The 22,791-nt window shown below is 35.7% G+C and overlaps 1 protein-coding gene across 1 annotated transcript in view; it reads right to left on the minus strand.

Annotated features, from left to right (window-relative positions):
- RBM33 (RNA binding motif protein 33) overlaps positions 1-22,791 on the minus strand; it is a 179,132-nt gene that overhangs the window by 56,169 nt on the left and 100,172 nt on the right. Inside the window, 5 exon segments of the mRNA XM_021009622.2 lie at positions 11,617-12,258; positions 16,096-16,383; positions 18,460-18,894; positions 19,804-20,147; positions 20,793-20,925. Coding sequence (XP_020865281.1) covers positions 11,617-12,258; positions 16,096-16,383; positions 18,460-18,894; positions 19,804-20,147; positions 20,793-20,925 — 1,842 coding nt within the window.

Raw genomic sequence — 22,791 nt, forward strand, 5'->3', positions numbered from 1 at the left:
CCCCTGCAGTTTCGTTGAACTGACAATGTAGCAGTCACCACTCCCGTTCCCATTCGCAATAATGTGCTTTTCAAATCAAAGTTCTCTCTGAGCTCACTGTCACCAGGAACAGGAGCTACGTCCGTCTACCAGTCAGCTTTCTTTTGAACAGCAGAAGCCAAAAAGCATGGAGGCTAAAAAGATCTCTGACCAGCAGTAGTTGCTGAAGCATAAGAATAAAGCAGAGTTGGAAAGACTCAGCTACTAGTATGAATTACAGTATACGGACAAAAAGGTAACCCTGAATGGCCAAATTATGTGTCAACAATGGACAATGAACGCTCAGTAGCTGCTAAAACTAATGAATCGTAATAAGGCTGTTCAGAGACAATCTGACTCCTAGGGCCACTAAAATATCAGTCTCAGCCAAGCTAGTTCTTGTTTCTATTATTACGATACCATATAAAGAGATGTCTTTATTTATGTGGAGAAAGAATTTACCAGAATCATCAAATTAACATGGATGACACAGATATAGAAAAGTCTATGACACCATAGCCATTTGAAAAGGTCTAAATATTACCTCTTACTACTCACATTCAATTCAAATCCATTTTTATTAAGTACCTACTATGAGAGAAGTGTTGGGGATGTAAAGACAAAAACAAAAACAGTCCCTGACCTTAAGGAACTTAAATATTTAAAAATGGAAATTACAAAGAAACAATGCATAGCTCTGCAATGTTAAGAAAGCTGTCTGATTTCTTGAGAACTAAAGTTCATCAACAATGAAATAAGAAATTTGGCCCAGATATTCTTTAAAGTTCCTTCAAGTTCTAAAACTAATAGGATTAGCACCTTTTTTTATGTTGGTACTAACAAATCTTAGAAACAAAAAATAATAAATCCAACTCTTCAAAAATCCTACTTCCTAGACAGAATAAAAAATGAACAGAAAACTAAATAATTAAATTCTACTAAAAACAATCAAAGAGAAAACTATGATACAACAAAAAAGGTCAATGGCCCATTTATTTTAGGCAATTTTTGATCCAGCAAATCTGTAGTACAACAAAGAATCTGAACAGTCCCACTGGAGTTGAATGCAAAAGGACTGAATGTGTATTAAGTAAATCTGGGGCTCACTTTTAAGTAGAAAAGGAAGGGGAAAATGAAGGAAGAGCTGTCAGTAGAGGTTATTACTTGATCACTTTCATTTAACCATCTACAAATGAACTAATTCTCAACCCTACAGTCACAGAAATGAACTGGGACCTCGGGCCTGCCGAGTTTTGACAGCTTTCAACATAAAGCACAGCATCAAAATAGGACAGCTTGCTCTCCTGCTGGGACATTCTGTACTTCTTTTTTTCTCTCTGATACTAATGGAATAAAGTAACATTTTATTTAGTTTCCTGCCAAATCATTAAAAAATTCATTACCTTGATCAGAGGAAAACAGCAAAATTCAATAACTGCTTTAATTTTTCAGGAAAAAAGGATAGACAGGCATTTCAGAGGGGCAAGAAAAGGAGAAAAAATTACTGTAAGTGAACAATTTATTCTGTCTTCACTCAGAAGATATAAGTTACGTTTAAAGCTTTCAGGGCACACCTGTTTTTAACACAGCAAAAGAAGATTAACATAAATTAAGCTAAAAGCTACTAAACTGATAGCTAAACATTTTATATTCTTTACCCATGCAGTGTGGGTGTTTAAAAGAAATCACTGATGTGAAGTCATATTTATGAAACCGCCAATTTTATTTAAGAATTATGCCCATTATAATTTGTATAGGAACACAAAAAGACGATCATAGGTTATTGAGGATAGTATAGAGAATCAAGGAACACCTACTCCAACACCTTTTTACAGCAAATAAGCCCACCAGAAATAGATGGAATGATGTACCCCCCAATCATGATTTCATCCTGATATGACAATTCCTTCCAACAACACATATGATCTCAATTATAATGTATAGTGTTATAACTTCAGCTGGATATGAATCCAGGTCTTCCTAAAACCAGCTTCAGCACCATGGCCCACTCTACCATGCAGCCTCTACTGGGTAAAATACATACCAGAAGCAGTTTTTGAACCTAGATCTGATGTCCAAATCCAGTCCTATTTGCTACAAGACTTCTATTTAATGTCTTAAGTTTGATGGAGAACATTTCTACTCACTGAGTTATTTTAAAAGGGGCCATATACTAAATTCTCATGTAAATATATTCAGCTTTAAAAAAAACTAATTTATATAAGGGACAAATTAGGGGTTATCAAAAATATTTTACAATGGAGTTTTTTTAAATTATAAATTCCTTCTATTTTTAAAATATAACTTGAGCTAACGAAAACCAAACTTTCCTTCTATAACTGTCCTATGTAAGAATCAATACTTGCTTGAGATTTTTTTTTCTCCAAGTAATATTTCTAAAAATTAACGGGCTCCACTAAATTCTTATATTAAAAATTACTGAACTAAGCCTGCACTGTCCTACTAATTGTTGCTCTCTTTCTTTCTTCTTGGGGGGTAAGGAGATGGGAGTAGGGGTGGGACAAAGAAGGGAAGAGAAGTGGTGGTGGTATGAGCTTCAGGATCAGAAAGGCTACATTGCCAGTGCCTGGAGTTAATAACTACAGAGTGCTTGAAGGTTTGAAAAGAACTTTACATATGTTATCTCATTTGACTGTCAACAGGACTGTGAGAAAAGTAGGTGTGTTATTATCATCATCTGACAGATGAGGAAGCTAAGGCTAAAAGAAGTTAAGTCACTTGCTCAGCGTCACCTATCTAGTAAACAGGAGTCAAGTCTTTCTAACTCCAAGTCCAGTTCTAGCCATGATACCAGGGGTTTCCAACCTGGAACATGTATTACCCCAGGGAGGTATGAGAAGCTCACCAAGGGGGGCCTGAGAACTATTTGGTAAGCAACTAGTAGGAGTGTTAGTGACAAAATCTGTGGGTTGGAGGGGGAAGGTGAATAGAGGGAAGAAAGGGAAGGAGAGTTACACAGCATCTGAAAAAAAAAATTTAAGTCCGTTTAAGAAATAATTCTAAATGCCCAAAGATCAAATAACATAAGACCAGACCATGACATTCCTTTCATACTAAGCTAGAAAAAGTCAATGACAACATCCCAGTGAAGATAAGCTAAATGATTTTCACAAGTAACCAGAAACTCCAAATTCACCTCCAGTCTACAAGGGATATAAAAATCTTTGGTGTCCCCTTGGAGAAAACATATCTTATTCTTATTAAACATGTTCACACAAGGCTTCAAGTTTAGGAAGTTTATCTCTCTGAATCAGGGCTCTCAGATCTATTCTCAATCAAATACAAAACAAGAAACAACCCGGAGGCTAAGTAGAATGCTACTATTTCTTTCAAAAATTATACAGAAAACAAAACTGTTAGTAGACAACAAATACAATTAAGAGTCTCACTAATTTGATTATATTCTATAATACATTTAACAACTTTATGATACTAAAAAGATATTAAGTATTAAATAAAGCTTACTTTATGAAAAATTAATCAATTCTATTTACATGCATATGCATGGCAAACTCTAAAATTTATTTCCTTTCATAATGAATAGGTGGTAAGGAAAGGTTTACTAAAAGCCCACGATACGGGAACTAAAAAAGGTTGGGAACCTCTGTACTAAAAGCCAGGTGACCTGACTTTGAGTTAAGATAATAGTTATCAAAGATTTAAAGCTTGAAGGGAACTAAGAGGTACAGCACCTTTATTTTTACAAGTAAGAGGCTGCTATAACCACAATAGACAACCAACAGTAATCGTCAGGCACCATCAACTACACAGACTGCTTTATCTTCATTTGGCCAACTATCCTTTAGAGAAAACTAGTATAAAAATGTAAATCAATATTTCTATTGATTTCTAAATATTACAGAGAAAATAATAGGAAGAGGAATTTTTTCCTCAATTCATTTTCTACTACCGTAATAAACACGGTCAACTCAACAAGCATTTATTAAACATGCCAGGCACTGTACTAAGCACTAGGCATAAATAAAGGCAAAAAAAGGTCCCTGCCCTGAAGCTGACAATCCAATAAAGAAGACAATATGCACATGCCACGTACAAAAATATACGGACAGGATAAACTTTAAAAAAATCTTAAAGGTGAGACGCTAATTATGGAAGACTAGGAATGAATTCCTGCAGAAGGAGGGATTTTAGCTAAGACTTGAAGACAGGAAGAAGAGATAAGAGGAAGAACATTCTAGGCATGAGGAAAATGAAACATCTTTTGCAAGGAACACAACAAGGAGGCATGGTGGGGCTGAGGAGGAATAAGGTGCAAGAATACTGGAAAAGTGGGGGGGGCAGGAGGCAGGGGAAGGGAATTATGAAGGGCTCTAAAAGGCAGAGAATCTTCTCATTGATCCTGGAGGTAAGAGGGAGACACTAGAGTTGATTGAATGGGGACTAGGTGGGGAGGCTGGTGACCTGTGCTTTAGGAAGAGCACTTTGATCATCTAGTGGAGGATGAGCAGGAGTTGGGACAAATCTGAGGCAAGAACAACCCAAAGGTTATTGCAGTAGTCCAGGGGTGAGGCAATGAGAACCTCCACCAGAGTGGTGGCAGTGTCAGAAGAGAGGAGGGGGTATATATGGCAGATGTGTAGAATCAACAGGACTTGGCAATTGATTTGATGGGGGAGGGAGGGCCGGCAAGGAGAGTAAGGAGAAAAGGATAGCACCTAGATTTCAAGCCCAGGTGATTATGGAAATAGGGATGAATGGGGATGTCCACAACACTAACAGGAAAGTTAGTGAGTGGGAAGGGTTTGGGGGAAAAGATAACGAGCTCAGTTTTGCACATATTGAGGTTAAGATGTCCAATAGGCAGTTAGAGATAATAAGACTAAAGATCAGGGTTGGATAAGTAGATCTATACAGGGAAGATAACTGAATCCACAGGAGTTGATGAGGTCACCAAGAGAAGTAGCAGAAAGGGAAAAGAAGAGAGGGCCCAAGGCCCAGGACAGAGGGATAGCCACGGTAACCTTGTAGATGTAACCTGAATGAATATACAGGAAAAGAGACTGGGGAGTAGTCCAGATAGGATGGAGAACCAAGAGAGCAATGTCACAAAAACCTAGAGAGAAGAGAGTATCAAGAAGAGGGTGACAGACTACCAATGGCTGCAGAGGTCAAGGAGGACAAGGATTGAAAGGCCATTAAATTTAACAAATTAAGAGATCATTATTAACTTCAAAATGGCAGTTTCAGCTGAATGATGAGGTTAGAAGACAGAATGAAGAGAATTAAGAGACAAAAAAAAGTGGAGGCTGATTGTAGAGAGCTTTTAGCCACAAAAGGGAGGATATAGGACAAGGGCTAGCAAAGATACGTAAATTGATTAAGGGTTAATTGAAGATGGGGTAACACATAGGCATGTCTGCAGACAGCAGAGAACCCTGCAGACAGGGAGAGAATAATGATTAGTGAGAGAGTGGGAATGATAGAAGAGGCAATCTGCTGAAGAAAAGATGGAATGGTATCATTTGTGCACGTGGAGGAGTTTGCCTTGGCAAGGAGAAGGCCCAACTCTTCATGTGAGAAAGGAGGGAAGGAGAAGATAGTGGCAGAAAGCATCTTCCAAGAGATGAGAAGAGAGGTACCTCTCAACAAATGGCCTCAAACTTTTCAATGAAACATGTGGCAAGATTCTCAGGTGAGAGGCTGAAGGAAAGGTGAATCATGGGAAGTTTGAGAAAAGATAAAAAAAGGTTTAGAAAAGACTGTGGCGAATGGGATGGTGAAATGGTTAGAGAGGTGAAAAATGACTGCCTTGCTGCAATGCAACATATGTAACATAAATTTGTAGTGGATCCAAACCAGGAGAGTTTCATGTTTTCTCCAGTTTTATTCAGTAGTACATGCAAAGCACAGTGGATAGCAGAAGTAACCCAAGGCTAGGGTTTAGGGGTTTGGGAGGGCAAGACTGGTGATGAGATAAAGGGACAAGGGACTCAAGAGAAAAGGACAGTATAGAATTGAACTGATTCACTAAAGTGATGAAAATGAGGAAGGATTAAGAGTGTAGCCAGTGCAGGCCTGGCAAAGAACTGAAGGGTAGAAGGACTGGAGGTCATAGTAAGCACGAAGAACGTAGTTAGGAGTTGGTCATAAAGCAGACAGGAAAATGGAATGATCAAAGATTATGATCAGATAAAAGAATTTCAGAGCTCATGAAGAAAGACACAGACTTTTAAAGGTGTCTAGGACACCTCAGGAGGTTACGTCCATTTAATTGTACCCAAAAGATGGCAGCCTATATTTTCAAAGGATAATATATAAACTCTACAAGATAGTTTTAAACTCATTTCTGAATAGTCGGCGAAAGTATAATACCAATAAGGATACTTGGTTTAAAAAGTACATATTTTTTTCTATCTCCTAAACTCATCTCCTAACACCAAACTAACTCATCTATGAAATATCATTACAACATCTTTGTATCAAAGAATTTTGTTAAAGAATAATTTGCATGTTAATAACAGAGTAGGTAATAATTAAAAGGAAGAACTGAAGATGATGAAACCCTTTTTGAGAAGAGAGAACAATATGGAGGCAGTAGGGAGGGGGAGAGAGAGGAAAAAAATGAGGGAGAAAAGGAGAAGAGGGAGAGACAGAAAGACAGAACAAGACAGACAAAAAGAAAGGAGTTTCTTCACTAAACCTTCCCTACACCAATGAAATCACAGGTGAATTAACATCACTATAGATAATATAACAAAAGACTCAAAAATAACACGCCTCAAGAATCATTATCTGTACCACCCCCTGAAAAGCTCAATAAAATTCAAAGCTATAAATGCTGACTATGAGCAGTTAAGAAAGGACAGAAAATAAGAATTGTTTTGATTTATAATTGACTCATTAAGTATAACTACATCTACAGCAATCTAATTAAGTTGTAAGATTTTCCCCATGTGGATGCCAGAACAAGAATTCAAAGAAAATTCTGGTTCACTAAGTGAAGAGTACACTTGAAATTTTTTAAATAGTGATCATTCACCAGAGTATAATTTCTTGGCAGGTATTGCATACTGCGAAAGTTCCAAGTTTTTCCTAGACACTGAATACTGGAAGAAGTAGATTGTTACATGCAAGGAACAATTCAATTATAGTTATTAAGGACAAGTTTGGGCTTTGTATATAGTGAGGAAAATAAAATTGCTTCTTTTCTTCACAGGCAAGGTTCATAAATACAAGATAAGAAATGACTAACTTTGTACTAAGGGACATATGGGTCACAGTGAGCTACAAAATGAATGTGAAAAAAATAAAGGAATGTTATTATTAAATGAGTAACCCAGATATGTGAAATGCCCAAATATTTTGGATCAGAACCATGATGCAATCCTTCCAACAGCTTAGTAGCAGTCAGGTACTAAGAGACTAGGTACTAGAGAGCTAGGTCCAATTCTAGACTCTGCAATCTGAATGCTACAGAACTGTCACATATATGTGCACCAACAGTCTTATAACATAAAAGATAACCCTTGGATACAGATTTGCAGTCCATGGTCAGGGGAGAAAAGGCTCAGAAATGATCACATTTTCATTAATCACAATTATATAGTGTGACTCTTTAAAATAAACCCCAAACTATCATAAGATAAACTAAGGTCACGAAAGCAATGTCACTAATGGCAGTTCAGAGGGACACAAAATTATTCTTTATAAAAAATTACTTTTTCCTATTTTAGCTTAGTCAATGTTTTATTTATGTTGGAAGGAATAAAAAAATTAACATTGTCAAGGAAAAATAAGATAAAATCCAAAGATTTACTGAAAACCTATCTTCAAAAAGATGGTTCTTTTTGGTTTTATTTTAGAAACAAAATTGTACAAGTTACTTTTAGAATCCTTCATTGTGAAAATGATCTCCAATTCTAAAGTAAATGATATGGCAAAATTCAAAGAGACACTAATAATTTTTAATAAATGAAAGGTGAAGACTACTTCTTAACACCTCCACGGTGTCTGGGATAGTGCTCTGTTTAAATAACAAACCTTATGTTCAATGAGAGCTTTTGTGGCAAAAGATGTAGATATAACTTTGCTCTACTTCTTAAAATTGTGACTCAAAATAAATCAGTAATGACAATTATGGACTATTACATGAGCAAAAAGTTATGGTGATAAAAGACAACTTTTCTCTGGAAAACCAAAAACTGTAATATTCTCTGAATTTCTTATTATAAATAAATCAACCTAAACTTAGTCATATGATTTCATCTACTGTTCTCCTGTCAAAATACAACAAAGCCTTCCTCCTCCTAGATCAGAGAACTAGTATCTGATATGGCTGATCCCATTCTTCCTGAAAAATCTCTTTTCTCTTATGATAGTATGATATTGCATCAGACTTGTTCTCTTCCTACCTGTTCCTTCTCATTTTTCTTCAGTAGTTCATTTTCTTTCTTCTGCACACTAAATGTTGACATTACCTAAAATTCTACTTTTCATCCTCTCCTTTATTTCCACATTTACTTGATGATCTGAGTGATGCCCAGACCTTCTATAAAGATAACTACCAAATCTCTACTTCTAGTTCTAACCTCTTTGCTCAGCTAGTTTCACACTGACAGCTGTCTGAGGAACATCTCCATCTAGATGTCCTACTGGCACTTCAAACTCCACAAATCAATTCAAATTAAATCATCATTTGTCCTTCCCCCAAACTAGGTCTTTTTCCTAAATTCCTTAATTCTGTAAAAAATATCACTCATGCTCAAATATTTGAGTCATCTTTAATGAATACTTCTTCTTTCATCTTCACTATGTCACCATATTCTAGAAATCATACCCTAAACATCTCCTACTTTCACCGTTTCCTTCCCATTTTTACTATACTGATTTATGGCCTCCTGGAGACCTCTCTGAAGCTTTCTCTCCCCTTTAATCAATCTTCCATTATTTCTGGGGCCAAACTAATTATCTAAAAGCATACCTCTGACTACACCATTGTTCTCTTCAAAAATTTTCAATGTTTCCTTACTATTCAGTGTTGTCTAAATTCCTCAATATAACATTCAAAATTCTTCATAATATGACTACAAATTACATTTCTAGTCTTGCCTCCACGACTTCTCTAACATATATTCTAAGCTACATTCAAATTGGACTACTAGTTCTTCCATGAACAAATAATACACATCTCCAACTCTCCTCCTCTGTTAATTATTTTCTATTTATCCTACATATAGTTTACTTTTTATGTATTTGTTTGCATGTAGTCTTCCTCATTAGGTTATAAGCTCTTTGAGGGCACTGATTTGTCTTTTGCCTCTTTCTGTATCTGCACTGCTTAGAAGAGTGCCTGGTATACAATAGGTGCTTAATACATGTTTATTAATCGATTGCTCCTATGAACTTCTTGTTCCTCTGCTCTGATGTCCTCCCTTTTTATTTCTCTTAAGAAATTTCACCCATCCTTCCAAGACAGCTGAAATGATGCCTCCCTTCAGGAAAAATAACCTGAAGCCATCTCTGCCAAATTTAATCACTTTCCCCCCCTCTGAAACACAACACTATTCAAGCATTTGCTTGTATCTACTTTGCTTGTATCTGCCTTGTTTTACAATTGTTTGTGGAGTAGTTGCTTCGCTAGTGAATTGTTAAGTTCTTTGAGGTTAGGGACTATTTATCTTTTTTGACATAGTACCTTACAAAGCATTTTGCACAAAGTAGGTGCTCAGTAAGTATTTGTTAAATTAAACTATCATGCTACTACTAGATCTGTAGCCCAAATAGATCAAAGGAAAAGGACCTATGTGCACAAAAATATTTATAGCAGTTTTTTTTGAGGTGGCAAAGAACTAGAAATTGAGGGGATGCTCATTAATTGGGAAATAGCTGAACAAGTTGTGGCATATTATTGTGATGGAGTACTACTGTGCTATAAAAAATGACCAGGGGTGGTTTCGGACATGGCAAGACCTACATGAACTGATGCAAAGTGAAGTGAGAAGAACCATGAAATCATTGCAGGACAGGAACAGCAATGTTGTAATGAAGATGAACTGTGAAAGATGCGGCTACTCTGATCAATACAATGATCCAAGACAATTCAAAGGACTCATGATGAAAAATGTTATCTACCTCCAGAGAGAGAACTGATGAACTCTGCATGCAAACTGAAGTATAATTTTCTCCCGGGGGGGGGGTGGATTTGAGGGGAGAAGAGAGCATCGATATGGCTTATATGGAAGTGTTTTGCATAATTTCACATGTATAATTAATACCATATTGCTTGCCATCTCAGTGGGTGATATAGGGGTAAAAAGAATTTGGAACTCAAAATTTACAAAGAAAAAAAGTTTAAAATAAATAATAAAATTTTTGAAATTATTAAACTATCAGTGTTTTGAACCACAATAAAAGTGGGAAAAGAACACTGAATTCAGCTACAAAAATTTTGGTAGGATTCCATTACAATATTTATCATTTTGTTACTATGTGTGCATATATATATATATATATATAACTTTAAAAACACACACATACATTTTCAGTCTATCACGCCTAAAGATGAAACAGAATTACTATCTAGAGTATTTGTAATAAAAAAAATACTTTGACTCTTATAAAGAGAAAGAAGGCTATGTCAACCTAACTTCTGAGGTTTTTAAAAATTTCTTATTAATCATAATGTTTTGCGGGCATTTAATTTCTGGTTAGTTCAAATTTTTACAATTTAAAAAGTAAGAAAAGCTGAAAGTAATTATTATTTAATAGCTTGATTAAAAAAAACCTTGCAGTAGTGTGACTTGCTCTCTATTTTTACATTAATGACACATAATAAAGGATTTTTATCACAGAACCTGACTTATGGAAAAAAGTCCCAGAGAAAGAAATTGTTTCAGAAAACTGACTTAAACCACATTGAAAAATGCTATTACTTTGGATCTTCTAGACAAAGACAATTTCTATACACATAGGTACTTGTTATAACAGGGTTCTTTATAGCTAAAAGGACCTTATTTTGTGGTACTATAAATAAAGCCTCTCTAAACTACTTAACAGGAAAATAGTGAAACTAATCACTAAATACAGTTCAAAAGTCACAAGGACGGATACATAGTAATTTTGAAAAAGAGTATAACCCTTCCCACCTACGTCATGATGAAGTCACCTATAAATTAAAATCAATTTAGGCCATAGATTCCACAGTCTTACGATTTACTTTTTGTTTGTTTTTAGGGGTGTAGCGGAGAAGGAAGTTCAGGACAATTAGATGACCCTAAATATATAATCCCTTTTCAGTGTGAAAGAATGGTTCAAGAATTTTTGGCCTCAGTGGATCTGAAGATATGACAAATTAATTTTTCTCTCTGGTACATTCTAGGCAAACTGACATTCATTAAAACACAAAAGCAAAATGAAAACAACCAAATATGAATTGGGATTAATAGCAAATTCTTTAACCAACTAAAAGTAGGTAAGCTAATTCACATGACTATAACAGAGGCAAATAGTTTCACTCAATTGTTTTATTTTCTTCAATAAAGTTTTCTGTGTATTTTAGGATGGCACTAAATAAAAGCCCAAATCAAAGAGAAACACTCACAAAATTTGTAAACTTACCCCTCCTGACAACTTAATCACCCTGACTTTGGAGCTGACATGTGGCCCATCTCCACTACCACTGTTTGCCCGCTGCATGACAGTCCTTTTCACTCCAGGTTTCATTTCCTGGGGCTGGCCTTGTACTGATGCCACTCTAGTAGTCTGTGTTGGGGTTGGCAATTCGTCCGTGTCTGGAGGCTTTGCTTGAAGTACTTTGTGAGATGGCTGGGGCTGAGTTTGAGGTACTGTTCTATTCTGTCTCAACTGTTTCATTGGTTTCATTGGTTGTCCTTGGTATTGCAAATTAGCACCAGCTTGTACAAAATTTGAAGTTTTGGGCTGAACATTTGTAATAGTGATGTCTTGCTTTTTTACAAGAAGTCTATTTTTTACATTTTGTCTAACTTGTGCACCAGGATAAGGTAGCAGTGGACTCCCATTAGTGGGTGAGAGTGACATTTGTTCCTCCTGCTGTACTGGGGGCTGTGGGGTATAAGGCTGCTGTTGCTGCTGTGCAAGTCTTTCAAGTAATTCCCTCTTTCTAGCACCAGCCTGCTGCTGCCGTCGTAGTTCCTTTTGTTTCAAGATTTCTTCTCTTAAACGTTTCTGTTCTTCTATCTTTAAACGATACAACCTAGTTTCTTCATCTTCATCAGGAAACTAAATAGGAAACACACATTTTTTGTTAATATAGTGAAATGCATGTGGGCCAATCCAAACAACCAACCAGAACTACTAAGAAAACATATCTTCCCCAAACCATTCATTATTCGTATAAAACCATTTAAAATCTGCTTTAAGATTTTTTTCCTAGGATTTATTTCCCATTTAGATATAACTTCCTTGCCTCTGGAAGGGGGAGGAAGCCCAGCTAAAGCTAATTTGGGAATCTTATCAGAATATTAAAAATGAAATCATGTAAATTTCTACTCATTTAGAAGTTTCTGAAACCAATTAAAGTACTCATTTAAGTTATCAAAATATGTTTCAAATGGAAATGGCAACAATACCAAGGCAACCCGCTGTCACACACAGGTTTTATCTTGCTCTTTTCTGACAAACTAACAAAAGGTAGGGTAGTAAATGACCTGAAAGGCCCTGATTAGAACTATTGATTTTTCTTACAGAATTTTCAGGCTGATCTCAAACTCATTTGTCACACAATAATTGGTTATAATGAACAGCACAAGTCAATCTCTCTGACCTTGAACTCATGCACTCTCTTCAGAATCAAAATGTTGCCAAATGCAGTGCTGGAATATTAATGGTATATATGGAATCCTTTAATATTCTAGTCTAAGGCCTTTCTGAAATCACTATACCGTGTGACAAATAACCTTTGTAGAGGTTTTGCAAATGAAACAAAACAGGAAATATTTAAAGAAATTTATTCTGATGATATATTTTCTTAAAAAAAACAACACAAGTTTCCCCACCTAGTGTATACATCAAAAAAATACCACTTTATCCATCCATTACCTATTTGGCAACCACACATATCTGAAACAGTCAAGAACTAGGAAGTAAGGTAAAATGGCCTTTGTGCAAGCAAAATTAATATCCAGACAATAAACCTCATGCATTTCATTCATTCTCACCAAAGGTCTATTTACTCTTACTTAAAACACAATTCTAACAAGACTACTTTGCCAGTTTCCAAGTCCATAGTGGATGAGAAATTGCACATCAGAAGGAGGGAGTAAGATAAATCTACAAAAATGAGAGATGACAGAAGCACAACAGAAAAACTATGGCCTAGGGCTGTCTGGGTATATGGTGACAAGATCTGCATCCCTCAATGGCTCCTAAAAAAGCTATTTTATTACGACGACAATAAAATATAGTAAGTTACATGAATAATGATGATACTGAGTCATCAAGAAAAAGTTTAAAACATGGACAAATCAGTGTGTTGAGCACAGAGGTCTAGGATAACATTTTAAAAAGACTTCCATCAGACGTGCTTGTGCTCCAGGGGTTAATTCTTCAGCTATCCAGAACTCATTCCCTGAGGGTGTAAGATAGTTCTGATTACACTGCAATGAGAATTGTCAATCTCCCCTCAATTATCTGTTTGTCAATCAGTCACAACAATATATTAGCTTCATTCTGCTCTCCATCACTACCAATCATTTGTGCAAGTTTTGGGAAGTGAAGCCAATGGCAAAATTAACCTGAACAAAAAAACAGGAATATTAATTTTTAAACGTCAAGTTCAAATGACGCCGCCTGGGAGCTGTTACTGTCCTCCATCACTGCAAATAATATTACAACATTTTATTAAGCTATTAAGATATTTACTGCCCAAACGAACATCTGCGTTCATAGTTAAGTAATTTCTTGTAATTTACCAGGTAAATTCTATTTAGCCCTGAAATTCTGCCTTTAACACTTACTGTTCAACACTTTCATAAAAACTTCCTTAGCAAACAAACTAAATTACTGTGGAATTGGTAGAATTATATGTAAATATTTGTTATCAAGATAAACCACACCAAAAGAGCAGTTGGGAAAAAAAGTCTAAAGGCTACTCAGGTCCTCTCTCTCATCATGAGCTATTAAAGAAGTGGTAATAATTTTTATTTATCCTTATATTTTTTCTTCACAGTTATATCTCTTAAAGTAGAAGTTTCCCAAACCAGTCTACTTTTTTAATCTTATAGGGAAATTATGGATATATAAGTACAAATTTTTTCTAAATCAAACTATTCCAAATATACTAAGGTAGCTTATAATGTAAAGTAATCTTTTGATAAAACCTTTTATAAAAGTTAAGAATTATTTCTACAAAGCAAATAATAACCAATATCCTGATTATTATATACTTGTTTAGCTTTACAACAAGCAAAATAATGCCCATCTTCTCCCATTAAGATGTTATGAATATTAAACTTGACAGCTGAAGGGTAAAGAGACTAACATTAAGCACAAATAAAATGTGTATAGAACAATTTAACTCTGAAAATTATGTTTTTGGATCTCTGATAAGTACCATAAAATTGCTATAATAGGTCCTTAGAGAATTTTTTTAACCAAAAAAGATGATTCTCATTCATGTGAGCCAAATTAAAGTCACTAGCAAAATACAAAAATATTAACTGGATATCATAAGATCAACAAAGCTCAAAAAGCATTACAGATTGCCAAAGCTCTAGGCTAAGGGGAAAAAAAAGAATTTTAGTAGCTTCCTAGAGTCTCGAATTCCAAAGATATTGAACATTGTTCATACATTATTCTTGGTGCTAGCCTTGAAATGATGTCACCAGACATCTCTGAAAAGAAACAGAAATTTAACTGTGTCAGCAGGACAAATTTCAAATGACTTTTAGAAGCTACTGGTCTCATTCAAAGTGCCCTGGCACTTAACTTGGCAAATGCATATAAATGTTACTAAATTAAAAGTTAAAAATACATCAACTACTTTCCTCATCTAAAGACTGGTCCAACATAACTACACCTATGTCTGCCCCTCCAAATTAAGTAAATCCTATAACCCCCCAAATCACCCTATCTCCTCCCTGTAAATAAATAAATCAGCAAGCAAGATTAAATTCATAGGGTATATCAAATTCCAAATTTGGAATCTTGAGGTCATTCATTTTATACCGTATTTATTCCTTTTGTACATTACTTAGCTACATAAATATCATCAATAACTTTTTCTTTAACCAAGTAACTAACTGGTGGCTAAAACTATGTTAGGTGTGACAATACACAAAAATAAGACATAAAAACCAAATACAGGACAAATATGGGAATCAAATGGAATAGTTACATATAGATGAAAGGTGTGTTATTTGATATGGTCTACAGTGATTGAAAAGAATTACAAACTTGGAGAAAGTGAAGCTAGAGAATATTATCACCAATTCATTTCCAATTATAATAGTCAGGAAAGAAATGTAAATGAGGGGAGTTTGGACTAGATGGTTTCTAAGGCTCCTTCCAGCTCTCCCATCTATGATCCTTTAACTTTATGAAAAAAGAATTTCATGGGGTAGTTAAACAAAGGAGGGAATTTACAAATTGCATACACAAAGGATTTCCATGCACAGGGTACATAATGAAAGGAGATCTGCCTGCAGAAGTAAGCCTTTGCAGGGGAGCAGAAGGGAAAAGCCTAGAGGTTGAGGCCTTAGCCATGTGACAGGAAGCCAGAGTAGTCTGAGAGTGAATGGCACAATCGAAACTACCTAGGTATTCATTCTGCTTTGACAGAACCACTCCTAGGGAAGTCAGTTTGAAAACTGAATAAAAAGAATACAGGAAAGCAGTAAAGACAGAAATTAGTTCTAGTGATTAGTAAGCTTGTCATAGCTCAATGGGTAGAAGGCCAAGAGATAAATAACAGGAAAGGAAGAGACTAACGCATGAACCATAGTCCAGGAAAAAGTGGCAGGGTCTTTTTGTGGAAAGCAAGACAGAGAAGAACTGAATATAGATAAATATGAGGTTTGGGGTTTGAGAGAGAAAAATGTATAAAAACAAAAGTCTTACCTCTGGTTCTGTTTTCACTTCTACTTTAGCTTGAACCACTGGGCTGACTGGTTTAACTTTCATTTCAGTCTTTCCCTGTGGGGCCCTGACACCTACAACAGATCTTGAAGGGGGTGGGGTACTTGTAATTGGTTTCACTTGTGCTGCAGGTGTAGCAGAGCAACGGTTGTTACTCATTTCTATAACATGGGATGGTGCTATTGGTAATTCACGCAAATTGCTATTTCTTGGAGCAGTTGGCTGCATTTGCTGAATTGGCCGCTTGACAACATTCTGTGAAGCTGCATTCTGTCATAAGAAAAAAGATAATTTCTAATCAGAAATAGATACTGGTGAAAAAGAACAAAAAATGTACATAAACAAGAAAACAATACTACAATCAGAGTAGATTCTCCTAACCCCCAACCCCACTGTTCACACTATAATTTACCCCAAATTCTGAAATATCTGACCTAATGAAGCACATAAATATTTTGTAATTCTATGCAAGCAAGGGATTTCCAGCTATGTTTTTAAAACTTATGCAGTACCAGCTGACAGCTGCAGCAAGAAAGACAATGGTAACCAGAGTGACAGACCAGCCAGTATAGATGTTCTCTATGATGGTCTCATACTTCTATCTAAATTGGAAAAGCTAATTTGTCAGCTTTAAACATGTGATTTAAACTTCATTTAGTATGAAAAAAAAAGTTCACTATCATAAGAAGTAAACCTCATTGATGGATAAGTATTTTAACAAAATGGCCACTGATACCGGCAAAAAACAAACAAAAAGCATTCAGTACACATGGCAATTTTCCAAGAAGGTATGTTTCTTAGAAGAGGAAAAATACTCCAAAGATGGGTGTCAAATACACAGCCCACAGCATGAGCCAAAAACACTGAGTATGGCCTGAACCACATTAAAATATAACTGAGATATATTTAACAAAATAAACATAAGATTATATTAAAATGTGGTTTTCTACATCATGATACAGCCTGCAGAGATGTTTATGAACAGTTTAGCCGTCCCCTCATTTCTATTTGAGTTTGATATCACTGCTTTGAAGGACATACTTCAAAATGGAAAACACATACACACACACACATGAATAACAAAGGTGAGTAGAGGATATCTGAGGATAGAAGGAAGGCTCAGGATAGGGATTATATCTTAGGAGGAAGCACTGTACTGTACAAAGAGCTCTGAGTCTGGAGTTAGATGATCTAGATTTGAATCCCACCTCTGTGACTGCTACCTGTGAGACCCCTGCAAAAATCACAACCTCCCTGGGCCTTAGTTTCCCCTTCTGTAAAATGAAGTCAATTTAATCTCTAGATCTCTCTGATCCTAATAATGACAACGGTTATACAAATAAAGGGTGTTTCTAGAAGATTCCTGAGGGAGATGGGAAACTCTGTGAAATAGCATTTTTTAACCAATGGGAATAGGAATAGTAAAGTTTATACAGGTATTTTCAGTGCCTATAACATAGCAGATGTTTAAGGGCTGCTGAGCTCTTAGATTATTCAGGTTGCGTATTTTATATACAGAACTCAGAAAATCTACCACTGTTTAAAAAAAGTTATGGAGCTTAACAATGTCTTCTCATTACAGCCCCACAAGATTCACTGAAGGGATAAAGGGGCAGCTTTTAAAGAACAGGCATAAATGATAAAACTATAGCTCAAGGTGGTCCAATACTTTAAAAAAAAAAAGGCAACAACAAATCTCTGTCAGATCTAAGACTAGAACCCAGGCACCTCTGAGGAAGCTCAGTATTCTTCCATTAACCACCCTGCTTCTTGTTCCTGACACAGGAAATCCAATAGCCTTCTCTCCTTTTGCACACTATCAGTTCTTCCAGAAGTAAGAATTGTTAATATTGACCTTTTATTTACGAAGAAATGTTTGTATTGTTTTGTATGCAGAGAAAAAGTGTTCAAAACTGTAAACCTTAAACAAATATGGAGACTCTCTAAAAAGTATACAAAAGCTTTCTAATAATATATTTTTTTGTACCTATCTCTCCATATACAGCCATTCTTTAAAAAATCTGAAGCTGAAACAAAATAACCATAAAAGTATTATTTTTTCTTCAGAAAAAGTATGTGTATATGTACATGTATGGTGTGTTATATCTACATACACATATGCGAAATGAACATATACATATATATAAGTGCACATGCACGTGCACACACACAACTGAAGCCGTCAGTTTCCTGAACGTCATCAAAGGGTAGATAGGGTGGGAAATCTAGTTAGGAGAAACGTAACAGAAGTTTGTATATCAATGACTATCTTAAATTATAGCAGAAAAGCTATTATTTTAAATTATATGACCTAAAAAAGAATTCAAAATATTGATTTATACTTACATGTCTTGGACCCTGTCGCTGAGGGCACTGCATTCTATTGTTATTTTGCTGGGGCTGAGAAGTCTGCATGTGAGGCCTAAATGGTGGCTGAGACATGGGCATCAGAGGTGGTGGTGGGACAGAAAGGTGATGGTGATGCTGATGCTGAGGCTGATGCTGCTGAGGTTGGTGCTGAGGCTGGTGTGGTGGTTGGTGCTGAGGTTGGTGCTGGGGTTGATGTTGGGGCTGGTGTGGAGGCTGATGCTGGGGTGGAGGCTGATGTGGAGGTTGGTGAGGAGGTTGGTGTTGGGGCTGAAGCGGGGGCTGGTGTTGGGGCTGATGCTGATGATGTTGTGGCTGATGCTGGGGCTGTTGTTGTTGATGTTGGGGCTGCTGCTGCTGTTGAGGCTGAGGCTGGGGTTGATGTGGTGGTGGTAATGGAGGATGCAAGGGTCCCTTCATAATTCAATGAAAAAAAGAAGGAAAACAATTTAAGATACATATTTGTACTTACTATACTCTAACATCAATTTCTTAGAAAAAGCCAATCTATTGGGACAAATTTTGGATGATCTTAATGAAGCTTCATTTTTAAGATTTGCTATGATGATTGTAATAGACTATCATTATGCCAGACTACTACCTTAAAATTTAATAATAATTATCCCTACATTAGTATTACTAAAGTTGGTTCTTCTTCAAATAAGATAAATTTCATTCTTCAGTATCTATGCCTGTTGAATCTATAAAACGTGCTGAGAGGTTGAACTCCTAGAAACCAAACATATCATCTCTCTCTGATATTTTCAGAGTGTGCTTAAAGAAAAAAAAGAAGATTCTTCTGTAAGAGAGGCCCTATAAATACAGAACATTGTAACAAATTCAAGATTCATTTTTATCAGCAGAGGGCACTCAAGACTTTCAAATAATAACAGTAAATGAATAGCATCACCAACATTTCTTGTCCAGAATATATACAAATCTTTCCAGTATACCCTTTCGGAATGTAATTTTAAATAATAACTTCACAATCCTCCCAGAATTAACTTAAGAAATCATTACAGTGGTGAACTGAATACAAAAATTTTTAATTTAATCTGCAGTAAAATAAAATCTTAACATTAACTTGTTCATTTCCAAAGGAAGTCATTGCTTTTGATTTTCAAATACTCCTTGCAATAGTTAAATTATAGGGACACAGATTTTACTTTTATAAGCACAGCAAATAATGTACTAATAAGATTTAGTTTTCTTATTATTAGGCTAATCATTTTCCCAATGTCCACAACAAGCCCCATATGGCTCTAAATGTCATATTTGCCTATATTTGTTTTAAATGAAGTTAGTTTTACTCATCTTCCATACCTGCATATTAGGCTGTGTGTGTGTTGGAAGAAATGGCTGTCCTGGGCCAGGTAAGAATGGTTGTCTGGGAGGAATGAAAGGCCGTGTATTTGCGGAGCCCGGTTGGTTGAAGTGAAGAATCCCCACTGGACCTGGAGGCTGAATGTTTGGTCTTACAGGCCTTTCTCTGGGAAATACTGGTTGCTGTCCCTGTTGATTAAAAGCTGGTCCAGGCTGAGTAAAAGGCAAGGGATTCTGGGTAGGAACAGGATGACTACTATTAAGAATCGTGGGAGGTGGTGGCGGTGGAGGGGGACTTCGTTGCTCAAACAAAGGATGGCTCGGGAACCTTGGTTCTCCTGAAACTAAATGATATTACAAGCATATTATCTTCTTGATAGGAATATGAACTTCTTAGTACTATCTTAAGACGAAACAGAATTATGTTTAACTATTGACCCTATAGGACTGAAGGTTCAATTCAGACTCAAAAGGTATAAATTTTCCCCTTTCCTACCAAATAATGTCACTAAGTATTTTCTTCTTTCAAAATAATCAGTATAAACTAATTAAATTCAAATAGACAGCTTAACATATTACTGTAATTACTCTTCTGTTACTTTTTCTTTAAAGGTTCTATATTGCCTTATGTAATTCATTTTTTCTTGATCATACATTTGAATGTTTATACTCCTTGAATGGAAATGAAAATTTTATTTTAAAAATATAAACAAAATGAAAAATTACTGGATATTTTCTATCAACTCATCTCTTTCTTGTTTAACACCCTATAAATTTCAGATCCCAAATAAAACTCTCTTCAACTGATGCTACTGGAGTAAGGCTGAACAACCTGTAATTAAAAAAAATTTCCAGATGCTGATGTTTGGTTGAACTGAATTCAAACAAAATATATCTACAGGTAATGAATTTAATACTATGAACATAACTAGTAGACTTATTATATTAATAATCTTACTCAAAAATCACATAATTTCTTATTGATGTACCTCCTAAGAAGAAATGGTCTCTGTCCTGGGGAGGTGGTGGGGCTCTCCATTGGTCCTGGAGAGGAAGCCGTGGGGGCTGATTGAAATTGGTAGGAACAGGCCCAGGAGTATGCTGTGGAAATTCTGGAGGAACCTAAAAAACAAAGAAAAAAAATAAAATTAAGTTATGAAAAAGCATGAAAATTTACCAACACTTCTAAGATACTTACACAGAATATAAAGCTTTTGTCTAAAAATATTAATTGACTTACCAATTATTTTTGATAATCTGTATAAGTAAGCAATTAAAATGGGCAATGATGCCACAATATTAAATAGTACATCTAGAAGAAAATTCAATGTTTTAATATCATTGTTGCACCACAGGAATACTACTTTTCTCAAGCTTATTGAAATCCATGCAATTATTGACCTTCTTTCCTATTAATCCAAAAGGCTGGATGTCTACTTTAGAAAATGCTCCTGACATTTATCTTCTTAAACCACGTTATTCTTTGCCATCTATTTAGTCAACCCTAAGCTATAGAAATGAAACAGCTTTAGTCAAAGGAAAAAAAATCAATTTGTAAAATAATAAAATTAAAAATATTTAATAAAACCATATGGATATTTTTGAAAATGTATATAATTTAAAAAAAAACAAAATACCATAAATATTTAGTGAATACAAAATGGTTTGACTGACAACAATAGTAGCTAACATATGCACAGCACATTTTATGGTTTACAAAGAATTTTACACATGTACATTATCTCAGTTGGTCCTGACAACAACCGTATAAGGTAGGTATTATTATTACCTCATTTTAAGGATGAGAAAACTGAGGCTCAGGGTGTTTAAGTGACCTGTCCCATTAGTTACATACTTAGTAAATTAAGGAAAAAGTCTTTTTAAATAACTAAACTATTAAGGACACTATTTAGAGATTCAGACTTGTATTAAGTAATTAGAATTGGAAGATTTTAGAGATCTTCTAGTCCCAACTGCTTCATTTTACAAAAGCAGAGACTGAGGGACATACCATGTAAACAAATAAGTAAAAATATGAAAATTTCAGAAAAGAGTGAACACAAGTGAGGTGAATTTTGAATTAAGCTGGGAAAACTAAGATGTAAGGGGTAAGATGGGAGCGCATTTCAGGCATTAGGACCATCCTACTCGTGCCAAGAAATGGATGGAATGACACACTTGAGGAAAAGTATGTAAGCCAGGTTGGCTGGAAGGCAGAGTATGTGAAAGGGGGTAAAATGGACTATAAATCAGGACAGGCAAGCTGGAAAAAGAAGGGTTATAAATGACAAGCCGAGGACTTTCCATTTTATTCCAGAAGAAACAGGAAATCACTGAAGATTCCTGAACAGGCCAGTGATAGGGTCAGTCTTGAGCTTTTAGACTAAAAAAGTCAAAATCTAGGAATGGGCAGACAAATAAGGGAGATACTACAATAAGAGGTAATGATGGCCTGAAATAAGACAATGGTTTTTGTAACTTAAGGGAAGAAAATGGGGGGAAAATAAGCGACAGAGGTAAAATTGGCATGACTTTACAAGCGATTGGTTATGGGTAGGCATTTGGAAGAGAGAGGAGTTGGGATTTATAGCAATTATGAACCTAGAAATTATGTAACTGGAAAGACGGCAGTGCTCTCAACAAAAACAGGAAAGTTTAGAGGAAGACTATGACTAGGGAGAAATGAAGAATTTCACTTTGGACATGTTTAGTTTGCTTTGCCTACTGAATATTCAATTGGAGATGTTCAACAGCAGTAAGTCATGCAGAACTGGAGCTCAAAGAGATAAGGGCCAGACATACACATCTGGAAGCCATCTGCATAGATAACTGGACCCAAAAATTATCAAGAAGGAGTTAGGACTGAGCCTTGAGGGTCTCATAATTTAGAGAGTAGGGAGTGGATTATGATCCAATAAAGGAGACAGTTATTTTATCTTTCATTCATCACACAGGCAGAAGACCTAGAAAAGAGCACTGTCATGAAAA

Source organism: Phascolarctos cinereus, unplaced genomic scaffold, assembly GCF_003287225.1.
Source record: "Phascolarctos cinereus isolate Bilbo 61053 unplaced genomic scaffold, phaCin_HiC Scaffold_1;HRSCAF=81, whole genome shotgun sequence".
In the NCBI taxonomy this organism is placed as follows: domain Eukaryota; kingdom Metazoa; phylum Chordata; class Mammalia; order Diprotodontia; family Phascolarctidae; genus Phascolarctos; species Phascolarctos cinereus.